This window comes from Physeter macrocephalus, chromosome 5, assembly GCF_002837175.3.
Source record: "Physeter macrocephalus isolate SW-GA chromosome 5, ASM283717v5, whole genome shotgun sequence".
NCBI classification, from domain to species: domain Eukaryota; kingdom Metazoa; phylum Chordata; class Mammalia; order Artiodactyla; family Physeteridae; genus Physeter; species Physeter macrocephalus.
In genome coordinates this window covers 53,359,197-53,381,357 of record NC_041218.1, presented here as the reverse complement: position 1 = coordinate 53,381,357, position 22,161 = coordinate 53,359,197, and the positions used below count along the sequence as shown (strand labels likewise).

At 38.5% G+C, this 22,161-nt stretch overlaps 1 protein-coding gene across 4 annotated transcripts in view; it reads left to right on the top strand.

The window, feature by feature from the left end:
- The first annotated feature begins 2,393 nt into the window (after nt 1-2,393).
- Nucleotides 2,394-22,161, top strand: part of FAM221A (family with sequence similarity 221 member A) — a 26,540-nt gene continuing 6,772 nt past the window's right edge. For 3 of the 4 annotated variants that reach the window (XM_028489471.2, XM_024132159.3, XM_028489472.2), the window contains exons 1-6: nt 2,394-2,498; nt 5,178-5,351; nt 8,712-8,902; nt 10,951-11,157; nt 15,577-15,684; nt 18,986-19,068. In XM_028489471.2, the coding sequence (XP_028345272.1) occupies nt 2,434-2,498; nt 5,178-5,351; nt 8,712-8,902; nt 10,951-11,157; nt 15,577-15,684; nt 18,986-19,068 (828 nt within the window). In that variant the 5' untranslated portion in view covers nt 2,394-2,433. The remainder of the gene's footprint in view (nt 2,499-5,177; nt 5,352-8,711; nt 8,903-10,950; nt 11,158-15,576; nt 15,685-18,985; nt 19,069-22,161) is intronic. The other variant, XM_028489473.2, reaches the window with a different exon arrangement.

The window sequence follows — 22,161 nt, the reverse complement described above, 5'->3', positions numbered from 1 at the left end:
ATAGTGGGACTTCCCTAGTGGTCCAGTGGTTAGGACTCCGCACTTCCACTGCAGGGGGCATGGGTTCGATCCCTGGTCGGGGAACTAAATTCCTGCATGCTGCATGGAGCAGGCAAAAAGAAAAAAAAAAAAAATTGAATGACAGAGAAGACTTCAAACCAGTTTCAGTAGCTGGCTGAGACTTTGGGGTTGCCTTCCTTAGGGGTCTGATGACTACATTTAATGTAAAATGCCTACATTGGGGAGAAGGGTGTGCATGGGTGTTAACAGTTCAAGGGGTGAGCTGGGCAGACTAACCAAACACACATTTCTAACTCTCTTCTTGACCACCTCCATCATAGACCCTGGGAAATGTTAGTCCTGTACTTGCTTTCCCAGTCTTCTTTGTACAACCAGGGATGGCCATGTGACAAAGATCTGGTCTATGATACATAAGTGAAAACTTTTTAGAGGGGCTTCTAGGAAAACTCTTTCGTACTTGATAAAAGGAATAGCTGATATTGGTTGCCCCGTTTCTTTCTTCTTTGAATTTGTATATAATTTCAGGGGTTCTTGAAACTATGGGGAAAATGCCCTGAACCACACCAGCAAACACCTACCCCAACACTTCTTTACAGTAACAACAACAAAAACCCAATGTTTAATTAAGCCACTGTTAGATTATTCTGTCATTTGCAGAAGAAAGCATTCCTAACTTATACATCACTGCAAAATGCTGATATTTCTAATCTCATTTTATGAGGACTTACTATGTAAAATGTCTAATACTTGCCAAGGCAAGTGTCCCTCTTTCATGTCCCTCTGTCTGTCATATTTCCTAGATCAATTTAGATACCTTTGGGAATAAATTATAGTTCAATTATACTTAAAAAAATTAAAGCAGAGGTCAAAAACATATACAATATTCTAATTAGCAAAGTTGTCAGTTTTCTCCAAGGTTAGGATAACATTTTCTATTTTGTTCCGAACTCTTATTTGTCATTCTTAATATTTTTGTTGACTCTTTTGGTCAGAAGACTTTTCTGCTCCAGAATCGTCCTTGAAGAGTCCACAACTGCACTAAGCCTATTTTAATTATTTCTCTCTAGATTCATTAACTTGTACTTGCCTGCATAGCCATTCCCCTGCCACCTTTCTATAAGCTCACATACCCTGGCACTTTATGCTATTTAATCTTTGTTAGTTTAGTTGCTGCCTAAAAGCAGGACTAGGTGTTCATAAAGAGATAAAAGCTGGAAGCAGCAGTCCATAGGTGTGATTGGAGAGAGTACTGAGCAGGGCTCCTTCCCCTAAAATAACCCTATTTCAGGATCACTCCTTGACCCAACTGTTGAAAGTCTTTTAACCTTAAAAGGTCTCTATAAAAATTCAAATGTGCTGGGAGGCTTCAAAGTTTATTGGCTAAGGTTGAGTTAGGAGGCAACACTTTGGGTAGAGAGTAATTAACAAAAAGTAGTAAGGGTGTCAAAGTTGGGAACGAGACCTGCCTGACTGCCTATGTAGGAGGACCGACTCTAGAAGGGAAGAAAGGGCAGTGAAAAGGAAAGGCGGCACCTAAGCAATCTGTCTATATCATATTTTGCCTTTGGGACCTGAACTATCCAGGGAAGTATTTTTGAAATAAAGTATTGGAGCTCAACGAATTATTTGTCTTATTGTTTGTGGATTCTCCCTCCCAGATAATTTATAGAGGGCGCTCAAGCTGACCTCTAGGGAACCTCAGAGTTTGACCCAATAATAATGGATTTCCTACCTCTTTTCCAGGTTACTAAACCAGATTCTGTGCAAATTACCAATCGCATTGTAATTCAACTTTGAAAAGGATTTTGTGGAGACTATTTCCAAAGGTTTAAAAAAATCTTAACTAAATTGTTTCTCCTTGTTTCCGCTTAAACCGCTACTCAATTTCTTTGAAGAACATGTTGCTTTAGCGACAACCAAACTGGACGCAGACACTCAGGACTACTGATTTTACATCACAGTTTTTTAAACGCCAAATTTGAAAACACGGCTGGCGATTATGGGGAGGCGGGCCTCACACGTTCCAGCACCTTCTCACAACCAGCGAAAAACGCTGCACAAAGTAATAACCCATGTTCTGTGCATCCATTACATGCAAGGCATTGCACTGCCTCGTCACTCGTTATTTTACAAGGACACCTGCCAGACCAGGGGGACAAGGTTTGTGGAGGGCGGTAAACAGCATCCCGAGCGCGGCGGCGTTGAGCGTGGAGGCCAGGATTCTCGTGGGCAGCCATGTGGAAGCGCGCGCCCTGCGTGGTCACCGCGGTCTTCCTGCGGGCCAATCGGTAGGCGGGTGGGAGGGGGCGCGGCCGGCCGGGGCGGGACCGGTTTTGGCTTCTCAGGGTGCTGCTCACGTGCGCAGGGCTGGCTGGGGCCTCAGAGCCGGCGCCTCCGGGTTCCCCGCCCGCCATGGAGCGGCTGACGTTGCCCGCCGGCGGCGCGGCGGCCGTGGACAAGTACATGGAGTACCGGAGGTGAGGCGGCGGCTCCGCGGGGCCAGGAGGCCCCGGGCAGGCCCGGTCCCTCTCGCTGGAGGAGCTCTGGAGGCGCGGGCGGGCCCGGTCCCCCTCGCGGGAGGAGCGCTGGAGGCGCAGGCAGGGGCCCAGCGCTGGCTCGCTGGGGCTCCCGGAATCCCTTCCCCGGCTGGTGGGGGAGGCTTAACATTGATTGCAGGTTTTCTCTTTCTGTAATTAAATATTGTACTGACACGCAGTTTATTCTAATAAGTTTCTTCCGACGCAATTTAAAAGGTCTCCCGCTCTGACCTCTTTGAGGAAGGATTATTAACTAGATTTATGCAAAGATCCTTCTTTTATTTTCTTCTAAACTGCCAGTGTAGATTACACATTGAGTACTCGGGGCCTGTAAAAGCAGACATCAAGTTTGCATGTTAACTTAGTAATAGGGTAAGTCGTGAACTTCTAAACGTGCTCCCAACCCCGAGGGACGGGTTTTAAGAGAAAGACACTGGTGTAGTGTTGGTGGTTCTGGAGAAACTCTTTTCTGGAAACTGGAAGTGCAGCCGCTTCTAGGGCTTTAGGGAGTGATTCACTGCCTGGGGCCCTGACAAAGACCGATGCACCTGTAACGATGTGTTTTTTCGGTCTCCCAAGAAGGTTGTTTTTTTTTTTAAATATCTTTATTGGAGGCACCGAGCTGATCTCCCTGTGCTATGCGGCTGCTTCCCACTAACTATCTATTTTACATTTGGTAGTGTATATATGTCCATGCCACTCTCTCACTTTGTCCCAGCTTACCCTTCCCCCTCCCCATATCTTCAAGTCCATGCTCCAGTAGGTCTGTGTCTTTATTCCCGTCTTACCCCTAGGTTCTTCATGACTTTTTTTTTTTCTTAGATTCCATATATATGTGTTAGCATACGGTATTTGTTTTTGACACAGGAGGAAGGGGAGTTGAGGCGTGTGTGTGTGTGTGTGTGTGTGTGTGTGTGTGTGTGTGTGTGTAAGGGGGAAGTGAGAGGATCCTATCCTCACCTGGGAAGCTTGAGCGGCCTGAAATCCAAGCCAGAGGAGTTGCTCTGCTTTAAGGTGGTCGACCCAAATTACTTGGGCGAATGAGTTCCTATCTGACTGCACTTCCCTCTGGCTGTCTAGGTGACATACTTTTGGGTAATGCCTAGAAATGTCTTGGTAATTCTGAGCCAGAAAAAGTGAGGGTGAGAAGCTTGATGGGTCAGGCCTCATTCCTGGTTCGGGTAACGCAAGGAGACTTGTGCCCAGATCAGCTTCCACCCAGCCCTCACGTAGGGCAGAGCGGGCTCTTTGAGGCTCCAAGTCTTACATTTCCCTGGGAGCAAGTTGCTGGGTCCTGCTGTTGACTGATAACTTAGATATTTAGATATTCAGGTATGTGGAATGTGGGCCTTCAGTTGTAGTCTCTTGCCTGGCCCAGAAAATGTTAGGGCCTGGGAGGAAATTATTTTTCAAACATAAACTACCTGGAATAATTCTCTAAAAGTTAGGGGCTTGCTGCTCAAAGTGTAGCAGTCATGGCATCACCAGGGAGCATCACCAGGCCCTCTTCAGGCATTTTAATCTGAATCTGCATTTGAACTAGATTTCTTGGGGATTCTGTAAATAAAGTTTGAGCTACACTGGTTTAGAACTTAAAATCAAATGATCTCTTTCTTTAAAGATCTGCATTGATCTTAAGGTCTTTTTAGTACCTGTTGGTATACTTCTTGGTAGCTATAATAAAGTGAAGTGGCCCAAAACTTATCTCAGAATAAAATGCCCTTTGTTTTTATTTTTTTTACTATTGTGTATCTAAATTATTTAAGTAAGGAAGAAGCTTGTAATGGTTTCATAGCCGCTGAGTTGGTTTTATTTATCTACCTCAGCTAAAGGCTTGAAAGTATGGAAAAGGGTATGGATTGCACCAAAAATTATGTAGCATTCTGCAAACAACACTTTTCATGACTTTTAAAGGGGGTATTTTCAAGGAGATATTTCTTCAATTTTAATTGTGCTTCCTTTTCCTCCAGGGAGTCCAATTCTTAATTTCCTGAGAAATTAAGAAATAGTGTTGGCTTAATTTTTCGCATAAAATTTTGAGGTCGGTCTTCTGGAATTAAACAATGTTGCACCTGATTACTCAATTCATATGTTGGGTTTGAGCTGGTGCAGATCCATGGGTGTTTGTGGGTCCCATCTTAGTTTAAACTCCTGGCCAGGGTTTGGAGTCAGGTGTGGGCATTAGTCATGTTGTCTTCAGCATCGATGTTTTTTGTACCATTTGTTTTTTTGGGGGGGAACTATTTTTTAAGGAGGAAAATATTAGAATTTTTTTAGCAGTTTAGGCTCCAGCTTTTAATGTGAAAAATGAGCATGTTTGCTTCAGAATCAAAGGAGAAACTGAGATGAATATGTTGTAATTCTCTAGTGGTAAACCTGGATCATTGAAGTCAGATGTTATGAATTCACTGACTTTCTTATTCATAATTCTCTTTTATATGGGAAGCAAAAGCTTTATTACTATTTTGTGTAATTTTGCTATTAACATGAGCCTCAGTAAAAAAACAAAGCCGAAGCAGCATTTCCTTTGACTATACAAGTATAGTTTAATTTTAGAATTTAGTATTTTTAACCTGGAAAATAAATACACAGGCTTAAGAGAAGTATCTTTTGTTGTAGAATTGTTGGTGAGGATGATGGAGGGAAACTTTTTACTCCTGAAGAATATGAAGAATACAAAAGAAAAGTCTTACCTATGCGTTTACAGAACAGATTATTCGTGAGCTGGCGATCACCGACTGGAATGGATTGTAAACTTGTGGGTCCAGAGACACTGTGTTTTTGTACCCATAGGTAAGATACTTTATTGCTAAGGTTTCTGGTGATTAGGAAGTATAAAACTGTAGCAGAGGATATCTTCCTTCTGTAAATACTATTATTGGTGATAATTGGGAAACATTTGAAAACAGGCCTTTATATACCAATAATATGCCAGAAATTATTTAAGGGTTTTTTTGGCTATATTTTAAAAATTTCTGTTGTTTCCTATTAGAACTCATTATGGAATCTATCACCTTAAGCATCTTTCCTGTTACCATTGGTAAGAAAGATATTGGTGCCCCTGTGGCTTTGCCAGGGGTCTTTCAGTTAGGCTGGGGAGCAGAGTCTGCCTCTCCCACCACTGGACAAGGTAGTAGAGGATGGGTCATCAGACTGCAGAGCTGATTTTATTTTTATTTTTTTCTCTGCAGAAAGAATTTATTTTATTTATTCATTTCACCTTTTGTTATGAACATTTTCAGACACACTCAATATTGGAGAGTATGGTATAATCGACCCCCACATAGCCATTCTTCAGCTTACGTAAGTTATGCAGAACTGATTTTAGAGTTGCTTGAGTTGAGCTACACTGAACAGGTTACCAATCTACAAATAGAAGCATTTCTCCTCACATTTACTAATCTCCCTTTACACTTTAAGAAGTGTGTTGTATGAATACCTTTCTCTTTTATTTACACACACACACACACACACACGCACGCCTGTGAAGGATTGGTTCCAGGACCCACTGCGGACACCAAAATCTGGGGATGCTCGAGTCCCATAGCTGGGCCCTCCTGTCTGCAGATGTGGATTCAGCCCCCCTCAGATCATAAACATCGTAGGAACACAATACGTGGTTGGTTTAATGCCCAGATGAGGAAGCCATGGATACTGAGGGCCTACTGCATATTTACTGAAAAAAAAAAAATCCGCAGTTTAAACCTGTATTGTTCAGGGGTCAACTCTGTGTGTGTGTGTGTGTGTGTGTGTGTGTGTGTACATATATATATATATATACTTTTGGTTCCAGGACCCACTGCGGACACCAAAATCTGGGGATGCTCGAGTCCCATAGCTGGGCCCTCCTGTCTGCAGATGTGGATTCAGCCCCCCTCAGATCATAAACATCGTAGGAACACAATACGTGGTTGGTTTAATGCCCAGATGAGGAAGCCATGGATACTGAGGGCCTACTGCATATTTACTGAAAAAAAAAAAATCCGCAGTTTAAACCTGTATTGTTCAGGGGTCAACTCTGTGTGTGTGTGTGTGTGTGTGTACATATATATATATATATACTTTTCTTTAAACAAAAATACAAGCACACAGCTTTTTATTACAAGTGGTCCTCTTCTGAGAAAAGCACATGGAAGAAAGGAAATACATGAAGCTCCAACCATTGATGTGCGTTACCGATACATGAGGTTTGCATTTTGCTGTGTTTATCCTGTTCTACTTTAAATTTTATGACTGTCACAGGTCTTAGTTGTAAAGCTCAAAAGGACAAAGCTGCTTCAAGGAAGAATCACAGAAACTATTACGTGGTTTTAGGTTACGACTTCAACTTTCTGTTCCAAAGGAACCATGGGAGAGCTGCCCTGTTCTGTTAGTTTCTGGGGCTCTTTCCTGAGGTACTCTGTGTAGTTGCTGTTTACAGACTTGCAGTTTGCTGGAGGTTGTTAGGCAGTTGCTAGGATAAGTAATGTTGTGTATAGATTGACTTGAAATTTATTTAGCAACCCCAAATAAAAACATTGGAGGAATGGAGGATGAGGTTATGTTGATATCTTTCAGAAATGGAGAGGACTTTGGTAAATTTATGTTAGTTTTATCATTTATCGTTGTAAAAATTTAGTGCCAGTCTCATATCTATGTATAATTGTACAGCATGGAATTAACCTTCAAAAGTGACCCAACCCCACTTGGATGGAAAGGTTCTTTAGTACCAGTCACTCAGTGAGGTCTCTGTCTAAATTAATTTTTCCCTATTATGGATGTGAAACATTGGTTATTTAAGGAAAATGAGGAATATATAGAAACGTAGAAAGAAGACTAACCACCTAAAGCCAGCTGCTGTTAATATGTTTTACTATGTTTGTGTACTTTTTTCTTTACATAGTTCATTTAGTTGTTAATTATATGTATGTATAAATATTGAACGAGTTTTTCATTACAGATTCACGGAAATGTTTCCACATGGTTCGTAGTAATTGTAAACAAGATTTTTAATACCTGCTTGATATTCCAGCTAGTCCAGTGGTGTTCACTGTGTTTTCCCCAGAGCTATGACGGAGTCTCAGGGGTGTACCAGGTGGAAGGGCAGGTTAGGGGAAGGACAGACTCCAATTATGGCTCTTCGCCTTGCTTTAACTAATTCTGCTTTTATCTATTTTGTATAGTATTATGGTTCTGTAAAAGATTTTATTTGAAGAAAAGTTTTCGGTGATAAAGAGTTTGAAAACTGTCTTCTAGTAATATACTTATCCATTCCCTTATTATGAGTATGCTTTATATATATTGCTATTGTAAGTACTGTTGCTAATGCTATCCTTATGCACAAAGCTCTTTATATACATGGAATAATTTTTTTAGGGTATATTCTTCAAAAATGAACCATCTAGGTTAAAGGATGCATCTTTTTATGTTTCTTGAAACCCTATTAAATGGGATTGGTTCTTTTGTAACACTCTTGACAGCATTGTGAAATATGTACAGTTAAGAAAACTTTGGCTCTCTTTACTAAGTGAAAAATGGTATCTCATTGTTATTTTAACTTCTATTACCTAGGATAACATTGAGAATAATAAATTTAATATTATTTTACTGAGTATCACTTAATGAGAAGGAAGCCAGTGGCCTGAGAAAATTACATACAGCATTTTAACAAAGAGCTTTGGCTTTGAAAGGTGTTGATAATTTATTTTGAAGTTTAAAAATTAAATTATATTAAAATAAATAGCATTAATGTACGTTTATTGAACTTATTTCAATTTTAAGTAGCAAACCTGTGAAAATAAATGTAAATAATGCACTTTGATTAAAAAGAATTTTCATGAAGAAGTTTTTTCATACTCTTGGGTTGTGCTTCTGTATTAACGAATCTGTAGTGGTATTTTAAGAGAATTATTTGCTATTTCTTTGTATATTGTTGTGAAAATTCTTCTTAAATAATTAAAAATAAAAATCTAGATGGGTGAAGATTTTATCTGACCAAAGCAACTTAGCTGACAAATACTGCATGCAGGGGAGTGTATTTTCAACCTTACTGATAAGAACAATGAAACAAAAATAAAAATGAAAAAGAATCATTTTGCATTTAACAGAACAGCTGTTGTCATTTCTGGCAGTACCTGCATTGTGCTTTTATTTCTTCTCTTTTATTTTTTTTAGGTATAAGCAACATAAAACTGACTTTGAAACGATTCCTCAGCAGCGCCCCATCAGTCTTCCTTGTCAAGTGACGGGCTGCCCATGCAGGGCTTACCTCTACGTGCCCCTGAATGGCATGCAGCCCATTCGTTGCAGGTGCAAGCACTTTGCTGATCAGCATAGTGCTGGGCCTGGCTTTATGTGCAATGCCTGTGAGTTACATTATGATAAACACACAAACAGAATGCTTTTGTCTCCTTATTGAATGTTTAATGTGTCTCTGTGCCAGTTTCATTCAGCTACAGCGACATTAAACAACTAGGATGATGGAGAGCTACTCTAAAATTTTATTTTTATGGAAAATCTCAGTTATTTATATGCTTTGCAGTCATCAACCTTAATCTCTAATCTCTTGTAATTCAAATAAGTTAAGTAATAGTAATAGATTTTAAAGAATCACTAGACGTGATCTGATTCAAATTTTTGAATCATGGACGTTTTACCAACTGAATTCTATTTACAGAATAATAATCCTTAAAAAGGATTTTATAAGTCTAAAAAATTTGTATAATTTGCTGGCAGATTATTATGTTATTGCCTAAGACATAGGTTGATGGGAAAAGCAAAATGTAACATGATGCTTTTAACGCTGTGTAGGCAATAGCACCCTTATCTCAATACCTATACCCAAATCCCAGCCACCATCCCATATACCCTTTCTCTTCATCATCCTTTTAAAAACCCTTTGAAATAGATAGGATATATTCTTTTAATTCTTTTAAAAATTTTATTTTATTTTTACTTATTTTACTTATTTATTTTTGGCTGCGTTGGGTCTTCATTGCTGCACACTGGCTTTCTCTAGTTTTGGCTAGCCAGGGCTATTCTTCGTTGTGGTGTGCTGGCTTCTCATTGTGGTGGCTTCTCTTGTTGTGGAGCACAGGCTCTAGGCACTCGGGCTTCAGTAGTTGTGGCACGCGGACTCTGTAGTTGTGGTTCACGGGCCCTAGAGTGCAGGCTCAGTAGTTGTGGCACATGGGCTTAGTTGCTCTGCGGCATGTGGGATCTTCCCAGACCAAGGCTCGAACCCGTGTCCCCTGCATTGGCAGGCGGATTCTTAACCACTGTGCAACCAAGGAAGCCCTAGGTAGGATTTTTTTAAAAATAGGTAAAATATTTTTCTTCAGGAGATAGTTTTTCCAGTTCTTTTTGTAGTATCTTGAATTGAAATCTTATGATGAAATATGTAATAAAACATTTTTAATGACAGTGGCAGAAATAAATATGTTTCACTGATGAAGTATGGAAGTATTTGAATAAAACTTATTTATTATGTGCCTTGGTTCCCATACACATTTGTCAGAAGTGTGAGTGTGTAATGATTTTGTTAATGGTGTATTCTGGACTCCATTTCAATGTGGCTTGTTTTTTTTTTTTTATAAACAGTAATTTTATTGATATAATTCACATACTATATAATTCATCCATTTTGAGGGTACAACCTAATGGTTTTTAATATAGTCACAGAGTTGTACACCCATCACCACAATAAATTTTAGAATATTTTCATCACCCCAAAAAGAAATTCCATATCAATTAGCAATCATTCCTTATTTCTTCCTCCCTTCAGCTCTAGACGACCAATAATCTACTTTCTGTCTCTGTGGATTTGCCTGTTCTAGACATTTCATATAAGTGGAATCATAGAGTATGTGGTCTTTTCTGATTAGCATCTTTCACTTAGTGTAATGTTTTTATGATTCATCCATGCTGTAACATGCATCAGTACTTCTTTCCTTTTTGTTGTTAAACAGTATTCTCTTGCATCTTTCTATGTCTTTGGGTTGCCCTTCCAATATGGCTTTTATGGGGAATTGACCCACAGAGACGTTTCCACATTACTTCTTCACCACTGGGCTGTCCCCCCATACCTGCTTTTAACTCAGTATTTGAGGAGAGGGCCTGTATTTCCTGGCTCTCCAATGTTTAGCTCAGTTTCCTTTAGTCCTGATTGTTTTTTCCAATTTTTTTTTTTTTTTTTGCTACGTACTCTCTTACCACTTTAGCATCTTTTGAAAGTAAGAGCAGTGGCTGGGAGGGAGTGAGTTCAGGGACTAGAGGTAAGAGGTACAGGGGCCAGAGCACAGTGTATGAAGGATCCAGATTCAGGTGATTTTGGCCAAGCTAAGTGGTTTATAGGACATACATAGCTCATTACCTATATTTAAAAACGTTTAACTTGGTTTACATCTTGATTCAGGTTCTAATTGTTCAGGATTCCATAGTTGCTTCACTTGTGCTTGTGGTCAGCCTGCATATGCCCATGACACAGTAGTGGAAACTAAGCAAGAAAGACTGGCTCAGAGAAAACCGGTGGGATGGGACGTTCCTTATGCAGCAATGGGAGGATTAACTGGCTTTAGCTCGCTGGCAGAAGACTACATGCGATTAGATGACAGTGGAATTGGTAAGTGAGGATATATGAACTGTGAGCTTGTCATATTGTGCTGACACAATATGTGTTATGTGTGCTAACAATAGTGAAGCCTTGTATTTGTTTTGCACTTAAAGTTCTTCATGTTATTTACAAAGAATATTCTCTCATTTGATTTTTATTTTTCTAAAAAGATTTTATTGTCACTATCCGATGTATGATTATTACAGAAAAATTAGAAAACATAAGAGAAAAGATCACTCCTACCCCAATACTCGTACCGAAATCCCAACTCACAACCCCATTGTTTGTAATAGTGGAATAATAATTTGTTTTATTTGATATGATACAGTTTACCTGTTATCCTATTGTATGTAATTTTTGCCATTATAACCATCTCATTTTGGAAACATAGGCTTTTGTCCATGCGTGTATGTACATGCATGTGTGTACATGTTATCACATCTGTAGTAATGTATGATCATATGCATGTATGTCTACATGTATGCACACAAATATATCTGCTTGCATATATAAAAACTTAAAGTAATATACAGAGAAGTTTAATTGGATATATCTCAAACTATTGAAGGTAGCTGGATCCTTCTGAGGAAAATAACTGTGGTTCCTATCTACTTTAAATACTTATATGTGTGGGGGTTTTTTTTTTTCATAAAAAGTATGTATTACTTTTATTTTTTTCATTACAAAGATTACAAAAACATAAATGAATATTTTCTTGTTAAAACAGATTCAAACAAGTCCCCCTTGAATGCTTTTCTTAACCCCAGATTCTTTCCTAGAGGGTAATTTGCTGTCATCAATTGATTTGTATTTCTCTTTTTAACGTACATTTTTATAGTTTACTTTTTTTTAACTTAGAATAATTTTTGAAGGCCTATTATATCAGGACCTACAAATCTACTTATTTTTTTAACTGCTTCATAGTATTCCACACTATAGATATATATCAGTTTTCTGAACCATCTCCTTGTTCATGGCATTTAGATTGTTTCCATTTTATTTTCTTGCCTCTACAAACATCGTGCCCCCCAAATCCTTGAACTTGCTTCCTTGTGTACTATGTGAATTTGACTCTAAGGCAGATGGAGAGAAGTAGAATTGTTGGGTTGAAGAGTGTGCACATGTGAAATTGTAATACGTTCTGTCAAACTGCCTTCCAAAAATGCTGTACTTGTTTATACTTCCTTTAGTGATGTTTTAGCTTACCTATTTCCAAATATTTATGCTGATCATTGATGTCATTAAACTTAGTTTTTTTGCCAGTCTAATGTGTGAAAATGTTATCATTGTTTCAGTTCAGTTGATTTCCCTCATTATTAGTGAGATGAGAGTATTCTTATAGTTAGTGGCCGTTTTACTTTCTGTGAATTGTCTGTCCATATACTTTGCTCATTTTTATGTTTTTATATTTTCTCATTGATTTATAAGAAGTCTTCTTATATATTCTGTATACTAATCCTTTGTATTTATTTTGCAGATATTTTCTTCCAATATGGCATTTGTCTTTTGGGTTTTTTACTTCTTATGGTTTTACAGTTTTTAAATGTAGGAAGCAGGCCTTCCCTACTCTAATTTTATAAGTATGTTCTCCTTCATTTTACTTTAATGCTTAATTTTTTTGCTTTTATGTTTAGCTTTCTTATGTATCTGGAATTTATTTTTTGTGAAAGTGTGAGGTGTGTATAACTTCAGTTTTTGTCCAAATCAATGGCAAGTTATACAAACACTGTTTTTCCCAAATAATTTGAAACTTTACCTTTACCATATTATATCATACTTTCTATTTTGTGCCATTGGCCTAATTGCATATTTTGTGCCAATATTTCGTATTTTTAATTATTGTTCTTCATAGTGTGCTTTGATAATTGGTATGGTAAATTCTTCCTGTTTGTGTTCATTTTTCAGGATTGCCTTGATATATTTGTGCATTTTCTCTTCTAGGTTATTTTATAACTAGCTTGTTAAATTCCATAAATAAATTCTTTTTCAATTTTTATGGATACATGATCGTATTAGGCTCATGCAACAGTTACAGAAAACCCAGTTATCAGTGGCAAACAAAAAATGATGGTAATGATGTTGTTGATGATAATTACGACTTTGTACTGTGAGGCTTGTTCCAGCCTCTTTATATCTATTACCTCATTTAATCCTCACAACAACTCTGAGTTAGGTGCTATTATTAATCCTTTTTGCAGACGAGGAAACTCAGCACAGAGAGTAAAACATCTTGTTCTGTGTTATTCAGCTAGTAAGTGGTAGGACTGGGTTCAACCCAAAAATTGTTCTGGGCTCATTAGTCAGACTCATTATTGTCTATTTCTGTGTGACTACCATATTGTTTTCATTACTACAGCTTTATAATAAATTAATACGTATGACTTCATTTTTTTTACTTTAGAATTTTCCTGACCTATTCTTCCCTTTTAATTCTTTCAGACCTTTGGCATTGTTTTTTAAAAACATTCTATTATTACAAAACATTCTATTATTTTAGGTGAATATGTAGGTTAATATAGGAAGATTTGCTGTTTTAAAATATTGAGTCTCTTCATTTCTTTGTGCTCTTCTGTGTAGCTTAGTGGAATTCTGAAGGTACCTTCATGAAAGTCCTGCACAATTCTTAATTTTATTTCTAGATATTTCATCGTTTTTATAGCTATCATATATGGATTTTTCCCTTCCTTTATATTTTCTAGCTGATTATTGTTTGCTTATGAAAAAGGAAATGTTGTATGCTGCTTTTGTTACCAGTCACTATTACTTAATTTTAAGATTTTAAATGTATATCTTTAGTTGATTTTGCATATACAGTTGACCCTTGAGCAACAGGGCTTTGAACTGCAAGGGTCCATTTATACATGGATTTTTTTTTCAGTAGCAAACACTATGATACTATACAATCTGTAGTTGGTTGAATCTGCAGATGTGGAACCATGGATATGGAAGGCTGACTGTAAAGTTATATGTGGATTTTGACTGCGTGAAGGGTTGGCACCCTTAACCCCTGCACAGTTCAAAGGTCAACTGTAATGATAGTTTTGCTTCTTCCTTTCCAATATTTATGACTCTTCTTACTCTTTGACTAATCAGAATGACTGGTACTTTCAGAACAATGCTAAGTAATAGTGGTAGTAGCTGGCATCTTCGCCTTTTTGTGACTTATGGTATTTTATCACTTAAGTATCTTTATAATATAAAGAAAAAAAAACTTTTCCTTCTGGCCCCTGCTGGAAGGTGGGGTGAAGAAAGATGAGAATGAGGAGAGGAAACATAAGATGTTTTTGTCTTGATTTTAGATGTAGGGGAGCTGGGAGCAGAGGGACGTCTGCTCCATTAGCCATGTAGAGTCCTGGACAGAGATCTTTTGCTGGAATTTGTGATACTGAAGGAGCCCGTAGTAATTCCCAGCTCCTGTGGGGTGCTTGGAAGGCAGGTGAGCTGTGAAGCAGTGGGCCTGCCATAGCATCTATCATAGCAAGGGGCAAAGGTGACTGCAGAGCAGAGCTAGATGTGGTTCCCCTGAGCTCTGGGGGATTCGGTAGAAAAAGTGGCAGGCAGCTGAGAGGTCTGTACTTCTAGTGAGAGCGTGTGAGGCTACCAGGCCCTACCAAGCTGAGAGACTAAATTGCAACTTATGCCAGCCTTTAGCGTTTGAGATCAGTAGTGCACATGGCAACCAGAGAACACACAAGGACCTGGCTGGACCTGAGCCCCCTTCTCTGATCTTCCCTCAGGTCACAAGAGGGAGGAGCTGGGGAAGGAGGGGTGCAGGAATCTGAAAAGCTGAGTAATTGTCCCACACTATTCACTTTATAGGAAAGGACTAAGAGTTTATTTCCTTGTCTCTACCCGTGGATGGGGATAGGCATGTGGGGTAGGGGTGGTTTGTGAAGAAGTAGAGGACTTATTAATTTTTTCTGCAGCTTCCTTCCTTTCGGTCCAAAAGTGGATGTAGCAGTTGGTCTTTGTAGTTTGTGGTTTAGGATTGTAATTGTTTCATCATTTCATTGAAGAAGTTTTCTTTATTTTTTCATATTTTACTTTTAGATGGTTTCCCAGTAAGGAATAGAGGAAAAATACACTTATTCTATCCTCTTCAACTAGAGGTTTTTAAATTCTGAATGTCTTGCTTTTGATAATGTTTTGTGATTATGTTAAGGTCTTATACTTCTTTGCTGACTTACAGTTACATTCGTGCATTTTTTTTTCCTGTGAGAAAGGTCTCTGAGAAATGCAGAAGTACTTTTATCCATTTGCCTTTACTTTATATGGCAAAAATTTATATAAACAAAAATTTTCATTGTACAGAAAGGACTTTTCTAATGATTCTGCTTGGGGTTCTAATTTGTTTCACATTTGAAATAACTTCTTTGTATCCTAAAAAATAAAGATTTAATTTTCCTTCTTCACATATTTTGTTCTCAGGTGCACCTTCAGTTGAATTTTTAGACTCTCCAGTTACAGCCATGGACCACCCATTTCTAAAAGCATGTCAAGCATCATCTAGCTCTTCTCCAGAAACACTAACAGATGGTAATGAAATTAAATTGAGAAATATTTTTGGATGTAGTAAAGAATATAGATTGATACATTTTCCAGATTACTCTTTTTTTTCCAGTATTACCACAATTTGATTATCATTTCACTTTTATATTGGCCAGGCACTGAGAAAAAGCAAGAATCTTCATTTTAATTGGGAAAAATTGTTAAATCTTGGAATTATGAGGATTCTGATAATACAAAAATTTGGAGTTTTAAAACCTTATTCTGGTACATGTTACTGCTTTGATCTGAATAAGAGAGCCCTCTAGTGGACTAATTGCCTTGATCCTTTAGGCTCTCCCAAACAAGGTGTAATCCCTTGATAATTATAGATTAGCAAGGTTTTACCATTTATAAATTGCACATAAAAATGAATAAAGTTCATTTTTATACATTTTTAAGTATTCCATTTCCTTTATTGAAAACAAGAATAAAAACGAAGAAGGAATTTGTATGATTCATGAGGTATTTAATATTTTAAAATATTCTGAAATGAGAATTTTCTTTGATTTATTTGTGTTTTCATACAACCTTTTCATGTACACTGACTTTTTGCGCAAGGGATTTGCACAATGAAGTAATTATAAAATGTAGATGGAAGTAAGAAATCAAAACAAAAGAAAAGGACACAATTGTGTCACTTTTTTTTTTAGTGAGGTATAGTTGATTTACAGTATTATATTCCTTTCAGGTATACAACATAGTGATTCAGAATTTGTATAGATAATACTCTATTTAAAGTCATTATAAAATATTGGCTATATTTCCTATGCTGTACGATATATCCTTGTAGCTTATTTATATGTAGTAGTTTCTATCTCTTAATCCCCTTCCCCTATCTTGCCCCTCCCCAACTTCCCTCTTCCACTGCTGACCACTAGTTCATTCTCTATATCTGTGAGGTGTGTCAGCTTTCAAAGTTGATGTAACTATTACATTAAGCTGCAGTTTTGACTGAGTTGTAGTGGTAGCCAAGGTACGAAAAGGAAGGTGAGATCAGTTAAATACTTTTCCATATTAGAAAGGAGAAGCCATGAATTCCTCGGTGCACATGAAAGTTGTACCAGTGCTGGATTTTTTTAAAAAATAAATTTATTTATTTGTTTTTATTTTTGGCTGCGTTGGGTCTTCGTTGCTGCGCACGGGCTTTCTCTAGTTGTGGAGAGTGGGGGCTACTCTTCGTTGTGGTGCACGGGCTTCTCATTGCGGTGGCTCCTCTTGTTAGGAGCACGGGCTCTAGGCACTTGGGCTTCAGTAGCTGTGGTACGCGGGCTCTAGAGCACAGGCTCAGTAGTTGTGGCACACGGGCTTTGTCGCTCCGTGGCATGTGGGATTTTCCGGGGCCAGGGATTGAACCTGTGTCCCCTACATTGGCAGGTGGATTCTTAACCACTGCGCTACCAGGGAAGCCCCCCAATGCTGGATTTTAAAGATATTTATGTAGTGACCCACAATGATGCAGTTGCCCAAGGTTCTTAAAAACTTTTTTTCAGCAAATGCAGCCTCTGGTTGGTTAATTCTGATGCTTACCTTTGATAAAAGTGGTAATATCCCATTTTACCAGATAAATGGTAACATACCATTTATTAAAATGTAACTCAGTGAAGGTGATTCTGCAAGAAGCTTAGCTCAGATGGTCCAGCGTGATCCAGGGAAAGACCCAGGGTTTACAGAAGAATGGATAGAGAGCATATATTCTAAGCAATTTTTCTTGTTTTTCTCAACAAGATTTGTATTAGGTAGTTGTTGGCAGTGTGGTTATACTCTGTGGTGATCATCTGGAGTTATATGATTTTTGTGTTGTTGGTTGAGGGTGAATTCATATGCTTTATAAACAAGAACAGGTGTTCAGGTTGATATTCTATTTTTTTTTTTTTTGTATGCGGGCCTCTCACTGTTGTGGCCTCTCCCGTTGCGGAGCACAGGCTCCGGACGCGCAGGCCCATCGGCCATGGCTCACGGGCCCAGCCGCTCCGCAGCATGTGGGATCCTCCCGGACCTGGGCACGAACCCGTGTGCCCTGCATCGGCAGGCGGTCCCCAACCACTGCGCCACCAGGGAAACCCTGATATTCTATTTTGGATGTGAAGGGACCCAACCAAGACATTCACCTGAAATGAAGGTGAACTTTTCAGTGGAATTAGGTGCTTGGCTTACCTACAAGGAAAACCAGATTTTCCTTCCTGAAGCGATTTTAAATTCCTTTCAGCACATAAACTAGTTCTTGACAAGGTTTTAAAAAGTGAATACCGTGGAAATGGTTAAAATTATTTTAGTTTTGAAAAATTTCAAAGCAGGAAGTAGCATCACTTTTGGTTGCCTACACAAACTCTCTTAGTCCGTTCAGGTGGCTGTAACAAAATACCATAGACTGGGTTGCTTATAAACAGCAGAAACTTATTTCTCACAGTTCTGGAGGTGGGGAAGTCCCAGATAGAGGGGCCAACATGGTTGCGTTCTGGTGACAGCGCTCTTCCTGATTCACAGCCAGTGCCTTCTCCTTGTGTCCTCACATGGTAGAAGGGTTGAGGACTCTCTATGGGGTCTCTTTTATAAGAACACTAATCTCATTCATGAGCGCTCCACCCTCATGATCTAAGTACCTCCCAAAGGCCCCACCTCCTAGGACCATCGCATTGGGCATTAGGATTTCAACATATGAATTTTGGGTGGTGGGGGGAGGGGGCAGGAACACAAACATTCAGACCACAGCGCAAACCTTCAATAGTTACTTCTGTGCATTACCTGTTACAGTGTTACATGAATTTCTCGCTATAAAATTTAAAAAGTAGTTGAACAAAGCTAAATGAGCTCTGATGTGAAATAGCTATATGGTGTTATTTAATATGAACCACTTGAATATTTGGAGAATGTTTACCAGTGAACATTACTTTTGTCTTATGATGCCCTGCTTTCTGAAAAAGCGGGAGTAGGATCGATTCATTTAGATCATTTCTGGTTTGAAAAACAAAATAATCACTCAGTAGGAGGAAAGTTTTTTTTCTGTTTTTTATTTCAGAAGAATTTATAATTATATGAATACAGTTGACTCTTGAACAACACAGCTGGGTTAGGGACCCCCACCCCTGTGCAGTTGAAAAATCCTCGTATAAGTTTACAGCTGGGCCTCTGTATCCACAGTTCCTCCACATCTGCAGATTCAACCAAGCCAGGAGCATGCAGTAGTGTAGTAGGTATTTATGGAAAAAAATCTGAGTATAAGTGGATACACAGTGCAAACCCGTGTTGTTCAAGGGTCAACTGTACTTAGATTTTTTTTTTTCCTTATTAGTAGGTACAAGCAGTCAAGTTTCTTCCTTAAGGAAACCTGAAGAGGACGATATGGCTTTCTTTGAAAGACGATACCAGGAAAGGGTAAGTCTGTAGGAAAATCTGCTTACATTAAGCATTTACTTGTAACAGAGACACTGTAGAACAACTATATATTGATTGTGGATCATCATTAAAAATAATTTATAACGTCTACTTATAGCTAGTGTTAGGCCTTGAGGCTTATTTAGAACAATTCAGAGAGAAACAGGACTAATGAATATAATTTATGGAGGTCATAAAGATTGACTAAATATACACATAAAATTGTCAATAATAAACATCAACCTGAGCAGATTTGTAAAATATATGTTGAATTCTTTTTTTAAAATTAAGTAATTTATTTATTTTTGGTCACGTTGGGTCTTTTTTGCTGCACGTGGGCTTTCTCTGGTTGCAGTGAGTGGGGCCTACTCTTCGTAGCGGTGCACGGGCTTCTCATTGTGGTGGCTTCTCTTGTTGCAGAGCACGGGCTCTGGGCACGTGGGCTTCAGTATTTGTGGCACGTGGGCTTAGTAGTTGTGGCTTGTGGGCTCCAGAGTGCAGGCTCAGTAGTTGTGGTGCACGGGCTTAGTTGTTCCATGACATGTGGGATCTTCCTGGACCAGGGATCGAACCCATGTCCCCTGCATTGGCAGGCGGATTCTTAACCACTGGGCCACCAGGGAAGTCCCTGTATATTGAATTTTTAATGTATAGTATTTCTTCTCCTTAGTGGCTTCGAGGTATAGGCAGACTCAAGTTAGAATTACCCAATAGCCTTTAAGAAGCAGAACACTAAACATAAACATATTTTAACAATTTTCAGGGCTCAGCAACTACAGTGTTGATGTGTTCCCTGCTTTCAGTAATGATAATTTTCATCAGTTCACCACCACACTGTAAACTCCTTAGGGATAAGTATAGTATTTTTTATTATCTGTATTTTCTCCAGAACTAAGTACAGTGCCTTGTACATAACATGTTTTCAATAAATATTTATGGAAAATTGAAAAGATAAATACAGGTATAATTGATATTTGCTTTCACACATGTCATCTACTTATACATGTGATGTGTTTCATGTCAGTGTTCATATTTGAAAGTTTTGTTTTGTTCTTCTTTATTGCCAGGTGAGGGGATGCTGGCTTGATGAGGCATGGGGGATTGTATCCAGCCATATGGTACATTCCCCAAAGTGCTTTCCTTAGGATTATTTCATAGTTGCTTTGTGGGCGTTCATTGTCTCTCTGACTAGGTAGTAAGTGCCATGAAAGTAATGACACTCATCACTTTTTGTTGTATTCACTACAACTCTTAAACAAGAGCTTGTTGAGTAACTAAAGATGTGGAAAAAGGAGACCATTAAATAAATTCACCATCCAAGAGCAGAGGAAGTGAGTAGGGGACAGAGAGATTAGCAGGTCTTTCCTAATGAAGAATTTTAAAGTAAAGGAGGAGAGTCCTTGGTATGACTTAAGGCAGTGATAAATATTGTCTGTGCTATAGCCATTCATCATATGTGGCTATATATGTCTAAATTTAAATATATTAAAAATTATTTCCTCAGTCACACTAGCCACATTTCAGGGGCTCAGTAGCCACATGTGGCTAGTGGCTACCTTGTTGGGCAGTGCAGAAAGTTCTTTTGGAAAGCTCTGATCTAAGAGAAACAGGTGGTGGTAGAATTTCAGGGAGGGGATGAAATAGAGTGAGGAAAGAAGAGGCTATGTTTGCAGCATCATCAAGGATAGACTTTTAATCAAATCAATCTGTGTTCTTAGAACACACACATTCACAGCTGAACTTTAGTTTTTCCTCATAGGCTTATGAAGGACAGGGTTCTAGAACTCCTTCCTTCCCTCCTCCAGGAGCTTGGGTAGTGTTGACTGCCTTGAAAAACATGCTGAAGGTATTTGCTTGTGGCAAGGTAAAGGGGGTAGTTCTTATCTGTGAATGTTTTAAGGGATATACCTGGCCCATCCAGACTGCTTATTATAAATAGACCTAGAATTTATGGATTTATGGGATGTGGTTTATAACTCTTCAGCCTGTGTGATTTATGGATTTATGAGATACAGCTTATAACCTCTCCAGCCTGTGTGTGATGAATGGAGTATAAAAACTAAGAAACTCAAACATAAACAGCTTCCTCTGAGCTGACGTGTATCATACACGTTGTTAGTACTCATCTTTTACTCCAAAAAACTACAACAAGCACCATTGAGGGAAAAAGGATGATTAGGAAACTAAATCTGATGGGTTCAGGGCCCCTTTAGAAAGCAGTGCTACATCTGAACCTGGTTTTGCTTGTATTCTTTGCTACTCATTGGTATCATTGGGTGTGGGGAAGAATCTATGATTAGTGTGAATTGGTTTTGATAATTAAAGCTTTTGTGGTAACATAGTTTACTAACTACTTTTACATATTATTAAAGAGTTGTTTCTTAGCTTCTGTAATATATCAGGTCAAATTATTTTCTTCCATTGTGGATGGCCTTTGGTCTCTTTTCCTCAATAAAGGAGAATTTTATTAAGGAAACAATTATTAAAGGTCAGCTAGGTGCAAGACACTGTGTTAATGCCAGGAAATGTAAAAAAAAAAAAAAATTTAAGGAGAGGGCAGACAGCAGAAGCAAGAAGAACTACAATCCTTCAGCCTGTGGAACAAAAACCACATTCACAGAAAGACAGACAAGATGAAAAGGCAGAGGGCTTGTACCAGATGAAGGAACAAGATAAAACCCCAGAAAATCAACTAAATTAAGCAGACATAGGCAAGCTTCCAGAAAAAGAATTCAGAATAATGATAGTGAAGATGATCCAGGACCTCAGAAAAAGAATGGAGGCAAAGATCGAGAAGATGCAAGAGATGTTTAACAAAGACCTAGAAGAATTAAAGAACAAACAAAGAGAGATGAACAATACAATAACTGAAATGAAAACTACACTAGAAGGAATCAATAGCAGAATAACTGAGGCAGAAGAACGGATAAGTGACCTGGAAGACAGAACGGTGGAACTCGCTGCTGGGGAACAGAATAAAGAAAAAAGAATGAAAAGGAATGAAGACATACTAAGAGACCTCTGGGACAACACTAAACACAACAACATTCGCATTATAGGGGTCCCAGAAGGAGAAGAGAGAGAGAAAGGACC